Below are 21,518 nucleotides of genomic sequence, written 5' to 3'. Positions count from 1 at the left end.
AAAACAAATCAAATGAAATTTTATTACTAAAAGTTTTGAGATGTGACATATGCTAATGCATAAATTATAGAAGACTAATAGAGCATAACTTTCACAGCACAATGGCCATATCGAAGTCAGATAAACAAATTAAATTGGATATATCAATTGTTCATCATTGTTATCTTCTTGTCCAGCTCATAAGCCAGAACCACTAGAGTAAATTCTACAAAATATACCTTCTCATGTACTGATTTCTTGACGTTTTTCACGATGAAAAAGAAACTTGATTACTTTACTAAAATAGTTACCTTCTTCAAATCGTTGAGGCTTAACATGTTTTCAAATGTAAAAAAAAATACAATGAATTCAAAACCATAATCACATACATGTTATAATGTCCTGATATTTCAATACGTTTTCCTCTTTTTCTTTGTGTGCTAATTTTTGTGTTAATATGACCATTTTTCAATAAGAATCTTTAACTTTATACTAGCAAGTTTTGTCTATAGCCATACATGAAAACTTTGCCTAATACATGACCAGTTTATAACTATTTAAATATGTTGAATTGAATAAGTTACAAGAAATAAATTAGGGATTTAGCTACAGTGGCAAGTGATGTGACGTGCTGATATATAAAGGCCTAAGAAAGAGTAATAGTTAGTCTAGATTTAAAGAATATAACTATTCTTTAATATCCTCGACTCTTGACCTATTGATACATCATAGGAGCATTTGGTTTATGATGAAATTTATATGTCTGTATATTGAGATACATTTACCGAGTGCTTCCGCCCTTCGATAATTACCTAACGTGGATAGTTATCGAAGAGCAAAAGCCTTCGGTAAGTTGGAGGCAGATCTAAGGAAAAATTGTATTTTTTATGAAACCAATTTATTCACAACACAAATAAACCTGCATAACATTTTCCAAGCACATACAGACCTGCATAATGTGCATCTCAATGATGCAATCATTGATCAGAAAAACAATATAACATTTGACTCATCCATTAATCCATAGAACATGTATTTATATTTAAAACATAAAACAATGTAACATAATGATGTTCTAACATCCAAATCATCCAATTGATCTAACATCCAAATGATCTAAACTCCAAATGTTCTAATATCCAAATGTTTCTATAACAACTAATAACAAAATGAAACTAATAATGTACATAGTTATCATCATAATGATCTTCATCATCCTGCTCCTCTATAGATGGCTGAATTGGTGTGGGTTGGACTGATGTCGGCTGGATTGATGAGGGTTGGACTGATGTGGGTTGTTGAGGGACAGCGGATGACGAGGAGGGTCGTGGTTGGGTCGGAGGGATATTGAACTCATCCTGTGAAGTTTCAAGCAACACTATCATGACCAGGGCCTTAAAGTTTGTAAACTATGTTCTCAAATCAGTGATTTCCTGGTCACGTTGCTCTAGTGTCTGCGTGAGGCGGAGAACGACCTCGTCAGCACTAGTGGTGGAAGAAGAAGGTTGGTGCTTCAGAGTACCTCATCTCGATGTTGTATAGTTTGCAGCAAGTTGTCATGCACCGTACACTCGTCCTTTTTTCTTCCCCCCAACGATGTCGACCCAACACTGTGTCCTACGGATGTTGTCTTCTGTATTACTCGCATCATCCAGTGTATGAGCTGACTCATGTTCAAATCTAACCTATGAAAGTCTCATAGAAAATTGTTCCTGTTGAAACATTAAAAGCAATGTTAGGGAATGATAGAATAACATAAATGAAAAATTTGTAATAGTAATAGTGTTATTTGCTTACATGAGTCTTCCGAGATCTTTCATTAACGAATTGATTAGTTACATGAGTCTGTGCAAAGACCTCATCAACATAGACCGCCCGTCCCAAAGCTTGTGTCTGTAACATAATTTAGAATTACAAGTGTACATATGAAATAGAAAATACATAACTTATATATGAAAGAAAAAGTTATGTAATGAAATTTTACCATACGAATGGCATGCTCATGAATGGTTATCGACCCACCAGTATGCAGGGTGCCACCCTTTTCAGATGCTCTGTTCCTCTGGGCTTTGACACACTTCTTGCAAAAATTTACTGTATTCCAATGAGCCAGTAAAGAGTTCCAAATTTCTTCGCATAGCCAGTAAGGGCGCTCTCCTGCATTGCGGGCATCCCTAAACATCTCTGACAACCGATGAGATGCTTTCATGTGGAAATTTCTTTGTATCGGTGTTTCATGTTCAGGTTTCCACTGTACCTTCATCTGTAACATTAAACAGAACAAACATTGATTAATGAACATACTAAAATAAGAGGGACAATTAGTTTAATGGATTGTTCACCTGAAAGCGCTCCCAGAACGACTTTGTGTCGTCATCAGGTATTGCTCCCCAAGTAGCCCATGGACTTAAAAATTGTTCCTTAATTGAACGTGAGATGGCCTAGGAAGCAACCCTAGATGGAATAAACTTGCATAATAAAAGTCATTTGAATTACAATAGGGTTTAAACATCAAAATGGTTAAACAAGGGATTAAAATCTTACCCTTTACCATACGGCTCAATCCATGGTCGATCATGGAGGGGCTGGTCAAGACCTTCACCATCACCACTTGAATCTGGATCAGCAGATGGTGTGACAGTCTTAGAAGGTGGTATACAAGATGAGGAAGGTATAGAAGTAGGGTCAGGGAGAGGAGTAGGGGTAATAACCACAGGGGGAGGAGTGGGTGTATTGCAGAGCTAGGAGTAGGGACTACTACAGGGGTAGGAGGCTGTATTGTAAGGATAGGAGGAGGCCCCAGAGATGATGTACTGTGGGCAGCAATGGTAGCTAGTTTAGCATGCACCCTAAGTACATCCTTTGGTGCCTATGGTTGCCTCTTTTTAGGCCTTGCTACCCCCTTTCCTTTATCAGGACGTTCTGAACCTTGTATTGTCATTACTGCATTGAAATGGTTACAAATAAAGCGAAAAAATAGAAATGAATAAGGAAGGATTAATGGTTTTTAAAGTCAATGTATAAATAATTGCATACAACTTTTAAGATGGTATTTTAGATAACTCTATTCAGATGATAGTTCAATTTGCTACAATAGATGTCCAACATTCAATTGTCGTCATCATGATCTTCATCTTCATCTTCTTCTTTTTCATCATTGTCATTATCATCATCATCTTCTTCTTCTTCTTCTTCATCGTCATCATCTTCTTCTTCCTCTTCTTCTTCTTCTTCATCACCTTGTATTGTTGCTTCTAATTCCTCTCCATCACCATCAGGGTCGACCAATGCGGTTATACATTCAACTTCAATAATTTCTTGTGGTTGTGACATTTGGTCAAGTTGATAGGCAACATCTTCCTCAACCTCATTTGAGTCAATGCGACCTCTAAGCTTGGTTTGTATTGCTACGGCCCAACCACGCTTGTCAATATTGCGGAATGGTGGATATGGCACATAATAAACCTGTCTGACATTAGTTGGTAGAATGAAAGGATCAAACGGTCCATGTCTTAATCTCTGGTTGAGTTCGACAATATTAAAGTGTGGATCCACTTTAGTACCAGGTCTAGAAGGATTAAACCATTCATAATAAAAAAGTACTACTATGTTTCGAGAAGTAGTACTGTTGTACTCTAGCTCATATATTTTATGAATGATGTCGTAGAAATCATCATAACAACCCTCTGTTCAGCCCTTGACATACACACCACAATTTGATGTTTTCTTTCCTTTAGACCATTCATGTGTATGGAATTTGTAACCATTGGTGAAGTAAGTGTGTCATTCTTTGACACATCTCATTGGTCAATTCGAGAGATGTCTTAACTCTTAAACTGTGGAAGTTAATGCCTGATTAAAAACTTACAAAGATACTAAAATATTATAAAAGCAAGAGTCAAATTAACCTTGCTCTAAACATAGAAAAAAGTACGGACCTGATTTCTAAACCAATAGGGAAACTCTGAGTGTACTCTAGCAGAAGTATTTCCTTCTGCGACTTGCTCAACCACAACAAATGAGCTGGTACAAATGAAATTCATTAGTGTATAACAATTGTACCGTTGGAAAGATAAGAGATGGATGATGACATACTCAACGTACGACTTAACTTCACTACAATTGATTAAGACATGGACATGAGTAGAGTTGAATTCAGCATCAGTTAACCAATGAGTGAATTCTTTCCCTGCGTGACGGCTTGATTGTTGGAAAACTGATAATGCTCCTTCACGTGGTTCAACTTGCCATTGCATTTCATTTCTAACATGAGTGGGGGACAAAATGAAGTTTTTGAAATAATGTGAACAAAAATACGTTGTCTCTCTATGCAAGTAAGCTACACAAATTGAGCCTTCTACTATAGCTTTATTTTTAACTAAGCATTTGGATTCTCCTATAAACCTTTCAAATGGATACATCCACATGTATTGCACAGGTCCCCCAAGCCAAGCTTCATATGCAAGATGAATTGGAATATGCTCCATTGAATCAAAGAATGCAGGAGGAAATATTCTTTCTTATTTGTAGAGAATAATTGGGATATTTTCATCCATCTTTTTTAGGGAATTCTCCTTTAGTGTCGTGCAACACAAATCTTTAAAGAAGTTACTGATTTCTATCAGTGGATTTAACACGTGCATTGGCAAACAACTGAACGCAAGAGGGATGAAAGTCTCCATGAATACATGACAATCATGACTCTTCAACCCTTGAATAGTACTGTTCTGAACATTGACACATCTGGACGAGTTAGAAGCATATCCATCTAGCATTCTAATCTCCTTGATCCATCCACACACTATTTTTGCCTCGTCTTTTGACATGGTGTAATTTGTTTTTTGTTTAAATAATTGGTCGTTACCTTGTGCCTTCAACTCTAAGTCTTTTCGTCCACAATACAAAGGTAAATCTTTTCTTGCTTTCTCATTATCTTTTGTCTTACCTATAACATTCATAACTGTGTTGAAGACATTGTCAAAGAAATTTTTTTCCATGTGCATGACATCGAGGTTGTGTCTTAGCAAGTTGTCTTTCTAATAGGGAAGTTCCCAGAATATGCTTATTTTAGTCCAATTATGCCATTCTCCAAACCCTTCTATCCTATTCTGACCAGATTCAGTGACTTTTGGATAGTCTTTCACTCTTCTCCAAACGTGTGATCTAGTCAACTTCGGCGGGGGCATATCCGTTTCAACTTGCCCTTTGCGAAATGCCTTTTTGTTTCTTCTAAAGGGGTGATCAATGGGCAAGAACCGTCGATGGCAATCAAACCAACTACTTTCCTGACCATAACTCAATTGGAATGACTTTGTATGTTCCATGCAATTTGGACAAGTTATCGACCATGCGTGCTCCAACCAGATAACATGCCATATGCTGGGAAGTCATTAATAGTCCACATCAAGGCTGCCCTCATAAGAAAATTTTGCTTCTTTGAAACGTCATACGCCCAAACACCATTTCATAACTTCTTCAAATCATCAATCAAAGGCTCCAAATAAACATCAATCAATGATTTGGGATTAGATGGACCTGGTATTATACACGATAAAAATATGTAAGGCTTTGTCATTGTTGAACAATCGGCAAGTATGACCGAATCGTTTCAAGTAATAAACTCGGTAAGACCAAGTATCGTTCTCCCAAAGGACTCACGGCCTAGTTTAGTTATGTGATTCTTTGATTAGCTAAGACTTAAGGACGAAATAATTGGATTGTATTATGCAAAAGATGAAAATAAACATGTATGCATGAGGTTTTGATCAATGGCAAAAGCAAAAGACAAGCACTTTCAATGAAATATATATATATGAATATGTTGTTGGGGGTCAATTTCATCTTATCCACTCTCATATATTTTAGGAATTCGACATTCAAGTCATCATTGTTAATGTCACTCTCTAAATTACCTTGTCAAGAAGGCCTATCCCCAATTACGAGTTCATACAATTCCTAGCATTCCTAGTAATTAGTTCTTTTAGCACAGGAGCTTAACGACAACCAATATAATATTGGGAGTAATTCCCCGGATCTAGACTTCCCCGTACGTTCCCGTATCGACAAAATCAATAATCATGCATTGAATGAGTTAAACAAAGCAAGCCTTGAGCAAAGAGGAAAAACCCTAACTAATGATGAAAGAAAGCATAAGTCTTAGATTAAGATGCAAACACAAATTCCATATATGAGAGCTTCAAAAGATTACATTGATTCCCCAACAAACATACAAGGTTAAGTTCACCATATTCATGGTGAACCTAGATGAAAAATAATGAAAGAATGAAGGATAAAACCCTAGAAAGGTGAAGAGGTAGCCTGAGCATCCAAGATCCTCCTTCAAAGGGGTGGAAGAGAGAGTGTTTGCTTCGTCTTTGCCAAAGATACAAACCCTAGGACGTCCTAAAGCTTATATACTATTCTAAAATTACAGAAAATCTAGGCCCAAGCCCATAAGTGTGCCGCTCAGCGGTAAAGTACCGCTCAGCGGTGAGTGCGTGAGTAGTTTCTTCCCCTCAGCGGCCATTTTGCCCCTCAACGGTTCCAACGTGAACTCCTGAGTGCCGCTCAGCGGTAAACTGCCGCTGAGCGGTAACTTCGGCTTCTCCTTTTGCACTTTTTGATGTCTTTTCTGATTCCATCTCTCTCCTTCTTCACTTCTTTCACTAAATTCACCTTAAAACCTGCTCAAAAACACTGAAATCAAGCATAAACCTGTCCAGCTCTCTTATTTATGAAAATATGAATAAAAGCATGATTTCAAGCTAGTTTCTAAGTATAAAGGTTGCTTTTAGTATCAATTTTAAGCATGAAAATAACAGTTTTTCAACTGTTATCACAACCCCAAACTTAGAACTTTGCTTGTCCTCAAGCAAACAAGATGTAACTCAATCTTCTACCAATTCATATGATGGTTCACTCATTCAAAAATCCTCTTTTTCAAGATAAGTAAAAACTTCAATCAAACTTATGACCAAGAGTTCAATCAAGATGTGCACATGCTTTAGTGTTTCACAAAGTCAGTTAATATCCAACAAATGCTATTTTTCATGAATGATCAATCAATTAAGCATGGATGTTCATGTGCTCATGGAATATTTCCTCACTAGGTAAAGTGTTTCACTCACACACAAGTGTATAAGAGGTAATCACTCATTCACTCTACTATCACAATATCACATGAATCAACTTTGCCTTTCGTTTTACCACAATCAAAAACATTCACAAGCATGCATCATCACAAGGACTTTTCAATGGCTTATAATGTGGCTGGGCTAACAAGAAAATTGGTTTTTCTGGATCACAAAATCCTTGAGTTAAGAGAATCATAACAACATAATTTTTCTTATTCTTCCCAACTTGCCTTTGCATTTGCATTGAGCTTTGCTTCTTTTTCTTTTCTTTTCTTTTTCTTTTTCTTTTTCTTTGCATATTCTTACGTTTTAGCTCTTAGCTCAATGCTTTTCCTTTTTCATGTTCTCCCAACAACCCCAAACTTGAACATTTAACAATAACACACAATATCTTCTACTTAACTCAAGGTAAAGATTTTTAATCAAGGGTTTTCAATTTATGTTCAAGGCTAAGGGTTCAAAGGATAGAACACAAAGTGTTCTCTTTTAGTGGGCTAACTTTATGAATTTGGCCAATAAAAAGGGTTCCAACAGACGGCCTTGATCATATGATGCAAAACAAGCAATTGATTCAATCATAGAAAACCTGGGCAAAGTCATTCATGCTTTCAAAGTAATAACATTCAATCATACCAAAAACTCTGGAGCTCAAAACCTCACATATAAGCTCATTCACATTTGACATACACATCCTGCTTAATCTCAAAATCACAATCATAATATCATGCATTTGTTCACAAAGCTTGTGAATCACCTGTATAAGCATTTTAATGTGCACATCATCTCAACATCAATCAATCAATAAGCATCATCAAGCATTACTTATCAAACAATCACAGTTAATAGCAAACCATCATAACAAACTAGGTGTCTAATAGAGTACATCACACCTAATCTAAAAACATAAAATACTTACAGAGTACTGGGTTGCCTCCCAGTAAGCGCTTGTTTAACGTCACGAGCCTGACCCAAACTTTCAAGGATCAACCAACAACATCATTTTGGAAAATTGTTGCACCTCTCCCCCTAGATAGGGTTTGAGACGTTGACCATTCACCACCCAACTTCTCTGTGGATCAGCAGCAACTGGATTAAATATTTCAATTGCTCCATGCGGATGCACTTCTTTTATCACAAATGGTCCTGACCATTTTGACTTCAGCTTCCCAAGAAATATCTTCAATCTTGAATTGAACAATAGTACCTGTTGTCCTGGATTGAAAACTCTATTCACCAACTTCCTGTCATGATAAAATTTAATCTTGTTTTTGTAAGCCTTGGATGAATCATATGCATGTAATCGCATTTCTTCAAGCTCCAAAATCTGCCTTCTGCGTGTGCATTGAGTTTCATAAGGATCAAAATTCAAGAATTTCAAAGCCCATAATGCTCTATGCTCCAATTCTACTGGCAAATGACATGCTTTCCCATAGACTAATTGAAACGGTGATAATCCCATAGACGTTTTCATTGCTGTCCTATAAGCCCAAAGAGCATCATCCAATTTGAGAGACCAATCCTTTCTTGATGAAGTCACTGTTTTTTCCGGGATCCTTTTTATCTCCCTGTTAGACACCTCAGCTTGTCCATTGGTTTGTGGATGATAAGGTGCAGCTACCTTATGTTTTACTCCATAGTGTTTGAGTACTTTCTCTAGCTGATAATTGCAAAAATGAGATCCTCCATCACTGATCAACACTCTTGGAGTGCCAAAACGTGAGAATATCTGCCTCTTCAGGAATTTAATTACCGTGCTAGCATCATTTTTAGGACAAGCTAATGCTTCCACCCATTTACTCACATAATCCACTGCTACCAAAATATATTCATTGTTGAAAGATGGAGGGAAGGGTCCAACAAAGTCAATACCCCAACAATCAAAAACCTCAACCTCTAAAATACCTTGTAAAGGCATCTCATGACGTTTAGTGATTGTCCCTGCTCTTTGACATTTATCACAATTTCTAGCATGATTATGAGCATCTTTAAATAAAGTTGGCCAATAAAACCCTGATTGAAGGACTTTTGTTGCTGTTCTTTCTCCATTAAAATGTCCTCCATAGGGTGAATCATGACAATGCCAGAGAATTCCTTCTGCTTCTTCATTCGTAACACATCTCCTCAGAAGATTATCTGCTCCAATCTTAAACAAATAAGGATCATCCCAAACAAACTGTTTGGCATCATGCAAAAATTTCTTTCTTTGTTGCCAAGTTAAGTCTTCCGGTATGACCCTTGCAGCTTTGAAATTAGCCATATCAGCAAACCAGGGCCTCTGCTGAATATACATGAGTGATTCATCTGAAAAAGATTCCCAGATTTCAGACTCCTTGTTAGTGACCTCATTGTTGACTAATCGTGACAAATGATCAGCAATCAAGTTCTCACTTCCTTTCTTGTCACGGATTTCTACATCAAATTCTTGCAATAGCAGTACCCATCTAATCAGACGTGGCTTAGAATCTGGTTTTGTCAACAAATTTTTGATAGCTGCATGATCTGTATAGACAGTCACCTTAGACCCAATAAGATAAGGTCTAAATTTCTCTAGAGCATATACAATGGCCAGAAATTCTTTCTCTGTGGTAGCATAATTTAATTGAGCATCATTCAGAACTTTGCTAGCATAATAAATTGGGTGAAACTTTTGTTCTTTCCGCTGGCCAAGGACAACTCCTATTGCATAATCACTTGCATCACACATTAATTCAAAATTTTGATTCCAATCTGGCGCTACAATTACTGGAGCTGACACTAACTTCTTCTTCAATGTGTCAAAAGCTTTCAAACAGTCTTCATTCATCACAAAAGGAGCATCCTTCATCAAAAGATTACTCAATGGTTTAGCAATTTTTGAGAAATCTTTGATGAATCTTCTATAAAACCAGCATGACCAAGAAAACTTCTAATCTCCTTTACATTTGTTGGTGGAGGTAGTTTCTCAATGACTTCTACTTTAGCTTTGTCTACCTCAATTCCTTTAGCAGAAATTTTATGCCCCAATACAATTCCTTCAGTTACCATGAAATGACATTTCTCCCAATTAAGAACTAGATTTGTCTGAACACATCTTTTGAGAACAGTGTTCAAATTAGCCAAACATCTTTGGAAAGAATTTCCAAAAACTGAGAAATCATCCATGAATACTTCAATACATTTTTCTAAGAGATCTGCTAAAATTGCCTGCATACACCTCTGAAACGTAGCTGGAGCATTACATGATCCAAAAGGCATCTTTCTATATGCAAAGATACCAAAAGGACAAGTAAAAGTCGTCTTATCCTGGTCTTTTGGATCTACCACAATTTGATTGTACCCAGAATATCCATCTAGAAAACAATAGAAAGCCTGCCCTGATAACCTTTCTAACATCTGATCCATGAAAGGAAGAGGAAAATGATCTTTCCTAGTAGCTTTATTCAGCTTCCTGTAATCAATGCACATACGCCAACCAGTAACTGTCCGAGTAGGAATAAGTTCATTCTTATCATTATAAATTACTGTCATCCCACCTTTCTTTGGAACCACCTGTACTGGACTTACCCATTCACTGTCAGAGATTGGATAGATGATACCAGCTTCTAGCAGTTTCAACACTTCTTTTCTGACCACTCCTTCATAACAGGATTTAACCTTCTCTGTGGTTGAGCACTTGGTTTATAATCTTCTTCCATAAAAATCTTGTGCATGCAATAAGTTGGGCTAATACCTTTGAGATCTGATATTGACCACCCAATTGCTTCTTTGTTGGCTTTCAGAATTTCTATCAACTGCTCTTCTTCTTGTAAAGATAAAGAGTTATTGATGATGACTGGCTTTGTTCCATCTTCTTCTAGAAAAACATATTTCAGATGTGATGGCAATCTTTTTAATTCTGGTGTCTGTGCTTTGACTGCTTCTTCCTTATCAATTATTTCGAATATTGGATCTTCCTCCGGACTCTTTTTCAATGTTTCCAAGTCCATCAGACATTCATCAATCAATTTCTCTTTTTCTTCATCTAAATCTTCACATGCATCAATGAGAGTTTTTTCCAATGGAGAAATATTTCGCACCATCCTTTCTTGTACCATACAAACTTCATCAAGTTCATCAAATTGAAAACATGCTTTGTCATCATTTGGATATGTCATGGCCTTGGATACGTCAAAAGTGACTTCTTCATCATCAACTCTCAATTTAAGCTTACCATTCTCTACATCAATTAAAACTCTAGCAGTCTTCATAAAAGGTCTCCCAAGAATAAGAGGAACATCACTATTCCCTTCCATCTCCATCACAATAAAATCCACTAGGAATACAAATTTGTCAACCTTCACTAGAACATCTTCAACCACTCCATATGGATATTTAAGAGACCTGTCCGCCAATTGAAGAGCCATTCTGGTTGGTTTAATTTCCAACCCCTGAATTGTTCTGCACATGGATAGCGGCATTAAATTAATGCTAGCTCCCAAATCAATCAATGCTCTTCCAACTTTCACATCTCCTATGGTGCATGGAATAGTGAAGCTTCCTGGATCTTTAAGTTTAGGAGGTAGTTTCTGTATGATTGCACTGCAGTTACCTTGTACATTGATAGTTTCCTTTTCAATGTACTTGTGTTTCTTTGTGAGGAGTTCCTTCAAAAACTTTGCATATGCTGGCATCTGTTGCAATGCTTCAGAGAATGGTATAGTGATCTCCAGCTTCTTAAACAACTCCATGAATCTTTCCAACTGCTTTTCTTTCTCCTTCCTTGAATAACTCTTTGGATAAGGAAGTGGCTTTTCACACTCTTTTTCTTTTTGTCTCTCCTCTCTTTCTTCTCTCTCTTTTTTTTCTCTCCTCTCATCTTCTTCTTTTTTCTTTTTCTCTCTCTCAACTCTTTCTTTCCACTCACATGTTTCTTTTTCACTCTCACTCTCATTTTCTTTCTCCTCTCTTTCTTTTTTTCTCTCCTCTAACACTCTACCACTTCTGGTCACAACAGTTTTACACTCCTTTATGAGATTATCATCTTTCATCTTGTCAACTATTCGCTCAACATAGACCTCCATATTTTTAAATGCAGCATCTACATTCTGACAATAAGATGCATTCGTCTTCAAGAATCTTTGGAAAGTCTCTTCAAGTTTTGTTGTTTTCTCAACTGGAGTAGATTGCATTTGCCATTTTTGCTGTTGCACTTGAACCATTGAGACCTGTTGTATTTCTTGTGGTATTTGAGAAAGCTTCATAATTACTTCTTCCAGCTGTTGAGAGATAATTCTATTTTGAATAAGCAAAGCATCATTTGATTGTAACAACTCCTTCTGACTAAGATATCCTCTTTCAATGTTGAGTTCATTGTCACTAGTAGCCATATTTTCAATAATTTCTGTTGCTTCCTCTGGAGTTTTTCATTTAATGTTTCCTCTTGCTGAGGCATTATCATCTTAGTTTGTGAACCAAGACCTCCAAGGAAAGTTAGGACTACTTCTTCTTCTTTGAAACCATGCATGGGTGTTTTACGTAACAAGCTTTTATACCTGTCCCATGCATGACCCAGTGATTCTTCCATGCCCTGCTTAAATGAAGAAATCTCTTGCTTGCCTTTTGTCACCTTGGATTGTGGGAAGTACTTGTTTAAAAATTTTGAAACCACTGCTTCCCACTCTGTGAAACTTTCTTCTGGGAAAGAATTCAACCAAAGCTTAGCATTGCCTCCCAATGAGAAAGGAAACAAGCTAAGTTTGATAGCTTCGTCTGGCACCCCATTAATCTTAACTGTGTTGCAAATCTCATTGAAGGTAGTGAGGTGCTCATATGGGCTTTCATGAGATAACCCATTAAATTGGTTGTTTTTCACCAGTTGAATCAGTGCTAGTTTGACCTCCATATTAGCTGCAATGACTCTAGGTCTAGCTATACTGTTAAAGTGCTGAGGTCCAGCTATATTGGTGTAGTCAGCAAGAGTTCTTCTAACATTGTTGTTCTCCATATTTTTTGTGCTATGAACAGAACCTTGTGGTGATGATTGTAAGAGAGTTTCTGGAGAAGGGAAAAGTTCTCTAGATGTTCGGATTCTTCTCCTCCGTCTACTCTCGTCTAGACCTTCAAGAAGAGGTTCTGTTGTTTTCTTTCTCCTTGTTCTAATTGCTTCCTGCATACACAAGAAAACAAAACCCTAGAAAATATTTGTTAGCACAAAAAGATATAGGAGAAGATAAAAGATTCAGAAGATAAAATAAAATAAAATCAAATCAAATCAAATCAAATCAAATCAAATAAGATAAAATAAAATAAAATAAAAACCGAAAAAATAAAAACAGAAATTCAAAATTAAAGTCAAAGATAATCAATAATCACACAAATTAACCAGTTAAACCACGAGTCCCCAGCAGCGGCGCCAAAAACTTGATGGACAAATTTATGATCACCAAAATATGATGTCACAAACTTGTTGAACAATCGGCAAGTATGACCGAATCGTTTCAAGTAATAAACTCGGTAAGACCAAGTATCGTTCTCCCAAAGGACTCACGGCCTAGTTTAGTTATGTGATTCTTTGATTAGCTAAGACTTAAGGACGAAATAATTGGATTGTATTATGCAAAAGACGAAAATAAACATGTATGCATGAGGTTTTGATCAATGGCAAAAGCAAAAGACAAGCACTTTCAATGAAATATATATATGAATATGTTGTTGGGGGTCAATTTCATCTTATCCACTCTCATATATTTTAGGAATTCGACATTCAAGTCATCATTGTTAATGCCACTCTCTAAATTACCTTGTCAAGAAGGCCTATCCCCAATTACGAGTTCATACAATTCCTAGCATTCCTAGTAATTAGTTCTTTTAGCACAGGAGCTTAACGACAACCAATATAATATTGGGAGTAATTCCCCGGATCTAGACTTCAAAGGGGTGGAAGAGAGAGTGTTTGCTTCGTCTTTGCCAAAGATACAAACCCTAGGACGTCCTAAAGCTTATATACTATTCTAAAATTACAGAAAATCTAGGTCCAAGCCCATAAGTGTGCCACTCAGCGGTAAAGTACCGCTCAGCGGTGAGTGCGTGAGTAGTTTCTTCCCCTCAGCGGCCATTTTGCCCCTCAGCGGTTCCAACGTGAACTCCTGAGTGCCGCTCAGCGGTAAACTGCCGCTGAGCGGTAACTTCGGCTTCTCCTTTTGCACTTTTTGATGTCTTTTCTGATTTCATCTCTCTCCTTCTTCACTTCTTTCACTAAATTCACCTTAAAACATGCTCAAAAACACTGAAATCAAGCATAAACTTGTCCAGCTCTCTTATTTATGAAAATATGAATAAAAGCATGATTTCAAGCTAGTTTCTAAGTATAAAGGTTGCTTTTAGTATCAATTTTAAGCATGAAAATAACAGTTTTTCAACTGTTATCAGTCATACACATCTCAGGTGGTAGATTGTATGGGGTAACTATCACGGGCCAGCATGAATATGGTGATGCAGACGCCTGAATGTACGGGGTAAACCCATCAGAGCATAGACCAAGTCTGATGTTACGTGGTTCACTAGCAAAGGATGGATGTTTACGATTGAAGTGCTTCCAAGCTTCACCTTCAGAAGGATGACACAAAAATCCTTCAGTTTTGTTACCATCATGCCATGTCATGTGTTTTGATGTTTGCATTGAAGTAAACATTCTTTGTAATCTTGGAATTATAGGCAAGTAGAACATGGACTTTAAGGGAATTGGTTTTTTTTGCCTCCGTCCAGCATGCATCGTATGATATCGAGATGACCCACAAAACTTGCATTCAACCAACAATGCATCATTTTTGCCACTGTCATTGTCATAGAATAACATACATCCATTGATACAACAATCAATCTTCTTGACTTCCAATCCTAACTTTGAAACACATTTTTTGGCTTGGTAATAATTCTTCGGCATAAAATTGTTTGGTGGTGTCAAATCTAACATCAATTTTGTATAGAAGTCCACTGCTTGAATGGGAACGTTCCAATTAGATTTGCCAGCCATGAGTCTAATGCATACTGACAATTTTGACTCAGATGAACCTTCAAATATAGGTAGATTTGCCTCTGTCAGTAAATTGTAAAACCTTTGAGTGCTTTCATTTGGAGACTCTTCATCATGACTATCGTTTACTTCTTGTTCAGCATGGCGATGAAGAGCATTGTCGACCATCTCTTGCATAGAGGCAAATTGATCTATCTTAGATGTATGTACAATAGTATTCGAACCTGATGCATGGACATCAAATCCCTCCATCAAGAGCATAATATTGATATCGTCGGGCCGTCTCCACAAACTCTTCAACTCCGATGACAAAAGATTCCTTCAAACATCTCCTTCCACTATAACAACGGTCGTACATCCATCCACGATGGTTGGGAAAATGGGCCATGTTCTGTGACAAGCCAAACAAATAAAAACTTAGCCAAAACAGCAACACTCCATGTGACATAAGTAATAAACCTATTACTACTCAAGTAGAACATGGAAGGCAATTTGAACATTATTGTCATAGGCATTCAATAAGGGCATGCAAAGAGAAGTCCTCAATATTGAAATGCCTTTGACATCCTAAGTGGTTGTGTATTAAATTTGAGGGAGTCAATTTTCTGACATTACTAAAGTTCTCTTTCCACATATTTTGTACAATGTAAGTGTTTAAGGTACTTTTACCCTTCTCATTCCATTGAGAATGTGTGTAGTACCATAGGACTTTAAATGACTACTTAACTTAATCAAGTTGTAGCCTAATAAATGAATATACAATATACAAGAACATACAATATATACATCAACATACAACATATACATGAATACACAGTCTTAGGTTACTTTAGGTCAATTCTCATTTTTTCACCTATTTAGTACACTTTTTAGGTTTAAGTAGCCAAATTTTGAGATTGTGTTACTTGATCCAATTTGACATCTTTCTTAACTTTATTTAAGTACTTTAAACTTGTTAGGATAAGAACATTACACTTTAGGTCTATTTCGAAATTGTGACTTATTTAGTACACTTTTTAGGTTCTAGGGTGTCATATTTTGAGTTCTAGGTTTTTTTTGTAGTGTGAGTTTCTAGTTAGCATTCTTTTACCATTCTAAACTTCTTAGGATAGTTTCTTTGTAGTTTCTTAGGCTAGTTTAGTGTACTTAGCAAAATTTGACCATTCTAGTGCATTCTAATTTAGTGCAGTTTGAACCGTGCTGTTTGAGTTGTATGTGAATCTAATTCGAGTTTAACTCTACCTAGCTGCTGGTTTCCAACTTGGTCTTGTGTAGTTACACATTCTAGAGTCACTTTTAACATTGTCTAGTCCATTGAATCTTATGAACTCAGTTTTGGTGGTGTGATGGAGTGATTTTTCTACATTTTTGGCCATAACAAAGTAAGTTTTCGAATGATAGCATTTCTATGTTGTGTGACAGTTTGAGCAAGTCTAAAATGATGTTTAAAAGTTGATAGCAGAGTTCAATTAGTGATATAATGGTCTAAGTGCATAATAATATACTAAACCATCAATTTTGAGTAAAAATTGGGAAGTGGCAAAGTGTTTTTGAGTAACAGTTTGGATTTGAGCCAATTCAAAGTTTGAACTAGTTTAAAAACACTAAATCAAGTTGCTGGAGTGATTAGTTTTTAGCTATAGCCACTGTTGTGACATTTTGTGTCTTAAACCACCAAATTGTGAGTCATTTTTGTGGCAAGAATGAACCAGAGAACACTTTGAGCCTAATTATTTATGGTTAAAGACTTTGATTGCAAGCCAAAAGCCTACGAATCAAGTTTAAAATTATAAATGTAGATAGCATAAGAAAATACCTCTCCTACAACAATCTGAGTGGTTCCTTGCCTAGAATCTTGGGAAGAACTAACTAGATCTTTAATTACAAGATTTGGGGGAAACATAGGTGTACGTTGAGAAACTGGCAGCATTAAGGCAGAAAGGGAATGTGGAGGAATATATTTAGGATTTTAAAAGATTAATAAACAAGCATCTGAGTTGATAGAGGAACACCTATTGGGCTATTTCTTTGTTAGACTACAGGGAGATATAAGGAGCCAGATTAGGCCCACAACCCCAAAGGGAAGAGGGAGGGTTGAACTGAAGAGGATAAAGAACAAAATCAACAGGCAAGTCATATTTGCCAAGAGAAGAAATGGCTTGCTCAACAAGGCCTATATGAGCTCTCAGTCCTTTGTGATGCTGAGGTTGCCCTCATCATTTTTTCCAACCGTGGCAAGCTCTATGAGTTCAACAGCACCTCAAGGTATATGTACATTCATAAATAAACTCTTTATGCTTATGGTTGTCTCATGTTTGATTGTTTGAATGAGAACACAATAACTAACCTAGATTCCTATTTAGAACTAGAAACCAGAAACAAGATCAGACAAATCAAATGAAAGAAGAAAAATGGAACAGAATCTCATGTTTCTCATTATACAATTACAAATTGATCAATTCAATAATCACAACAATACAAAATCACACACCGCACCACATTTCCAACACATGTATATTATATCTGTAGGGTTTCACGTGGGGAACGAAGGAATGTTACCTCGCAAGTGAAGTGTCTCGAACAGGAGTCCTCAAACCGGAAGTGAAGTTCAGGCCAATACAGGTTTGCGGAGGCACGATTGAACTGCAATGGTGGTTCACGAGCTCATGTTGCGGTTAAAGAACAATGGAGGGAGGCGAACTCCAGTACCCCACGCCTACGGCCCTTGGACAAAATAATTGTGACGGTTCTTAGATTGGGGAAATCAAAGAAGGGAGGGAAAATGTGTTTCAATGCGAAATGAAAATGTGAGAGGGAATACCTGATTTTCGCCCTAATGATAATGTGAGCGGCGAACTCCGGCAACTAACGCAGGCGAACACCGGTAGCCAACGACCAAGATCCTTCGAGAAAATTACTCTAAGGACATTCTTGGAATGGTCGGCCGAAGGACGAAGATGGCTTCCTTGATTGAACGACAAGGCTAGAGCGCAATGATGGTGGAGGGAACAGTGTGCACAAGCAGTAGAGAGAGTTAGGAGAAGGACTTAGGGGAAGAAAGTGTTGGGAGATTCTGAATATTGGGGGGAAGAAGAGCTTTCGCGAAATGAGGGGGAGGGAAAAATTTTCTTATACACCAACCATTTACCGAAGGTCAAGTTCCTTCAGTAATGTCCCATGTCGATTACCGAAGGCCGAAATCCTCTAATTATGTACTACTTTAGAGATCGTCGAAAAATCCTTCGGTAAACAAAATTTACCGAAGGCCTAAGGGTTGTCGGTAATAGCCCGCCGGCAATCCATGAATTTCGTGTACTGTGGTTGAAAATTATTTTGAATGATCTAAAAGAAAACTGTGAAGAACTATGAATCTTTATTATGATATAAGTCAATTATTAGTATTACTCACAATCAAATTCAGTATTATAGGATAAAGCATATAGAGATAGATCGACAGTTCGTCAAAGAAAAACTAAACAATGGTTTGATGAGAAAAATCATTTCTAGCATGGCAATCCTAAGCAGGAAATATATATATTAAACATAAACTTCAACGGGAGTAACTATATTCTTAATGTACCTGGACATCAATGTTACTGGGATGATTGGAAGGAACAACAACTCGTGAGTCAACATTTAGAAAAGTAGTTTGAGATAAAACTCAGGTTGAAATATTCTTTTAGTATTCAAGTGGCCCACTACAAGTTATTTTCATATGCCAACAATAATCTGGATATTATAACTAGAGAGACTTCCTAACATAGAGAAGTAAAACAAAAAAGTGGTGTAGCTTAATCTAGCGTAGTAGTTAAGTTTCAAGCAACATCATAAGTTATTTGTCAATTCCTGTGTTGAAATAACTTGAAGATTGATTGTGATGAACCAATGAAATTCTACTGTGATAACATCTCAGAGAGGCAAAAGTAGAGAGAGCGATGAACACAATAATTAAATGTCGGTTTACCTTAATGGTCGGTGCGAGAGCGAACACATGTCAGAGCCCCTCCATTGAAGGCACTCGGACCTCCGACGAACAATAAATTGACGGTCGGCCTCGCTCAACCTAAAAATGCTCCAGGTTTTCGTTCCTAAGCAACAGAAGACCAAGCCGAACCTAGACCGAAGAGTTCCACAAACAATAAGAGTTAGGGCTTGCGGGGAAGGGAGGGAACAACTAGGGTTTCAAGAATGTGGTGCGAGGAAGGGAGAGAACCGCCGGGCTTGCTAGAAAATCAAATGCAGAGATGAACGCGTAAGGAGGAAGGGAGAGAACTAGGATATGCGAGAAAATCCGATGCAAGATGAAGGCGTAGGGAGGGAGGGAACAACGCTTGGGTTTGAGAAAATTAGAAAGACTGGAAAATGAAGGCATGAGGAGTAGAAGGAGCTAATTTGGGGAAGAATATTTTCCAGAAAATGATTATAAAGAGAAAAAAATTAAATTCTAGGAGCGGTTTGATCATAACTGCCATTAATTTTCCGGGGTTTCCCAACCCGCCGGAAATTAACCCTCATAAAATACCCAGTGATAATACTTTGACAAGATTGAAGTTACAGATGTTTTATTGAAGAAACTATATAATACAACACTGAGATGTAACTGTACAATTCTAAGTACCTCTCGAAAACAAATACCGAGCCATCAAAATCCAAACTGTCAAAAACATTCTCAAATTGAACGGATTCAGCCGACGACAGCAAAGTGGCATTCCTCGAATAATCAAAAGAAATATCACAATCGTATAATAGGAGGTTCTCTAACGCAGTCAACTGGTTTTGAGCACCATGTTCATCGTGAATCACTTTCTGAGGCTCCCGCTTGATTGATGCAAGCAGTGGTGAAGGAAACGGGTTTTCTTGTTTGCTATGAAGGCTGTTATCAAAGCTAAGTAACGTGGAAGATGCAGAAGGAGAAAAAGGTTCCATAATAATCTCGGGATTCACAGGGCTTCGACAAGTGTGATGCCCATAATAGGTTGTTCGGTACAAAGGAGGATCATCTTGAATCCTCTGCACCTGTTTCATTGCTGAGCATCTCTGATCAGTCTTGTAAGTGCACCTGTAGTAGCTCCTGCAAAACCATATTGGATTCATCACTCCAAAATCAAAAGAAAGAGAAAATTATAGTTAATTTGATTTGAAACTGAAGAATATACCTTAGGTATTTTGCGTGCAATGTCATTTTTTGTCCGTACTTTCTCCATGCATAGCCATCTTCAATCAGTATGGAGCTGTCCTTCTCCCAAGTTGGCGCAATTGATCTTTATATAAGATACAAAATTATCAATTTAAGAATTCCTATATTTAAGTATTTTCACAACTAATCCAATTATCAAATCGTTAGAATTGTTAAGAAATATTGGGACAAAAATAAGAATCCCAATAAGAGTGTAATCATAGTTATTTGTGTCTTAAACATTTAGCCAAGATACACCCAGCCTCTTTTAATAATCTCTGATATTTTTTACTAATATATCATTATACTATAATGTTCTTAGTAATCATATTATTCATTCGGGTTGATCTAGTGCTGATAAATTATGTATTTTTCATAAAATCTTAAACTTGAACTTCATTAATGTTATTGTATAGAAAAAAAAATCTCAAAAATCATTTTACTATTTAGTTCACTCCTTTAAATATACCATTTTAAGCTCAATTTGATCGAAAGTTACAAAAATTTGTTAGTGTCGAGTTTCCCTAATATTTTTGTGTTTTTTGATAAATTAAAATAGAGAATGTTGCACTAGAAAGAGCTTATTGGCTCAGTAACTATAATATTGCTATGAATGACTTGAATTATAAAGTTCTTACTTTCTCTTGTAGCACCTTCTTCGGTTATTAGTGTTGAGAATGTTGCGACTCTTGCAGGTTTCATGCAGAGACTCCATCTCAGGGAAACTGGTTGATGATGAGAGAGACGGTGTGATTTCATTGGAGTTCAAAAGCAAAAGAGTATTTGTGAATGAGCACAAGACCTTGCGCACAAGATCTTCAACAAATGGTAACACTGACTTGGACGTACCCTCATCTTGAAGATGAGTGTTCAATTTACCATGACCAAGTGCATCAAGTAACTGGTTTGCCATGTCACGCCCTCTCATCAATTCTTCTTCCATTGCCTTTTTTCCATTTGAAAACTGAGTCTCCATTTTCCTTTCAGGTTTAGGTTAAGTTTGACACTGCAAAAACAGATGGACGCTGCCTTTTATTCAACGCAGCACTTCTTCCTCCACTTGCACATTTTAAAATGTTACATTAGATAGTGTAGACAAAACTTCCACAGCACAAGATTCATAGCTTTAGGACACAAGCTAATGCTTTACGTGAAGAACACGCACCGATGAAAATGTGCAACGTAAGCAATGGTTTTGTCTGATTGGAAGTGTGAAGAAATGAGGAAGGAGACGCAGTGT

At 37.0% G+C, this 21,518-nt stretch overlaps 1 protein-coding gene across 1 annotated transcript; it reads right to left on the bottom strand.

Moving 5' to 3' along the window:
- Window positions 1-17,138: 17,138 nt before the first annotated feature.
- On the bottom strand, window positions 17,139-21,254 carry LOC148201648 (putative WRKY transcription factor 64). Its single transcript, XM_088109456.1, has 5 exons — window positions 20,917-21,254; window positions 20,259-20,363; window positions 19,738-20,173; window positions 17,662-17,745; window positions 17,139-17,201 (listed from the first exon to the last, which is right to left on the bottom strand). The coding sequence occupies exons 1-5, from the start codon at window positions 21,252-21,254 to the stop codon at window positions 17,139-17,141; spliced, it is 1,026 nt and encodes a 341-aa protein (XP_087965582.1).
- Window positions 21,255-21,518: the final 264 nt, after the last annotated feature.

The sequence above is a fragment of the Vigna umbellata genome, chromosome 3, assembly GCF_029865625.1.
Source record: "Vigna umbellata cultivar VRB3 chromosome 3, Vumbellata_1.0, whole genome shotgun sequence".
NCBI lineage: Eukaryota > Viridiplantae > Streptophyta > Magnoliopsida > Fabales > Fabaceae > Vigna > Vigna umbellata.
This window is presented reverse-complemented; position numbering and strand designations above follow the sequence as displayed.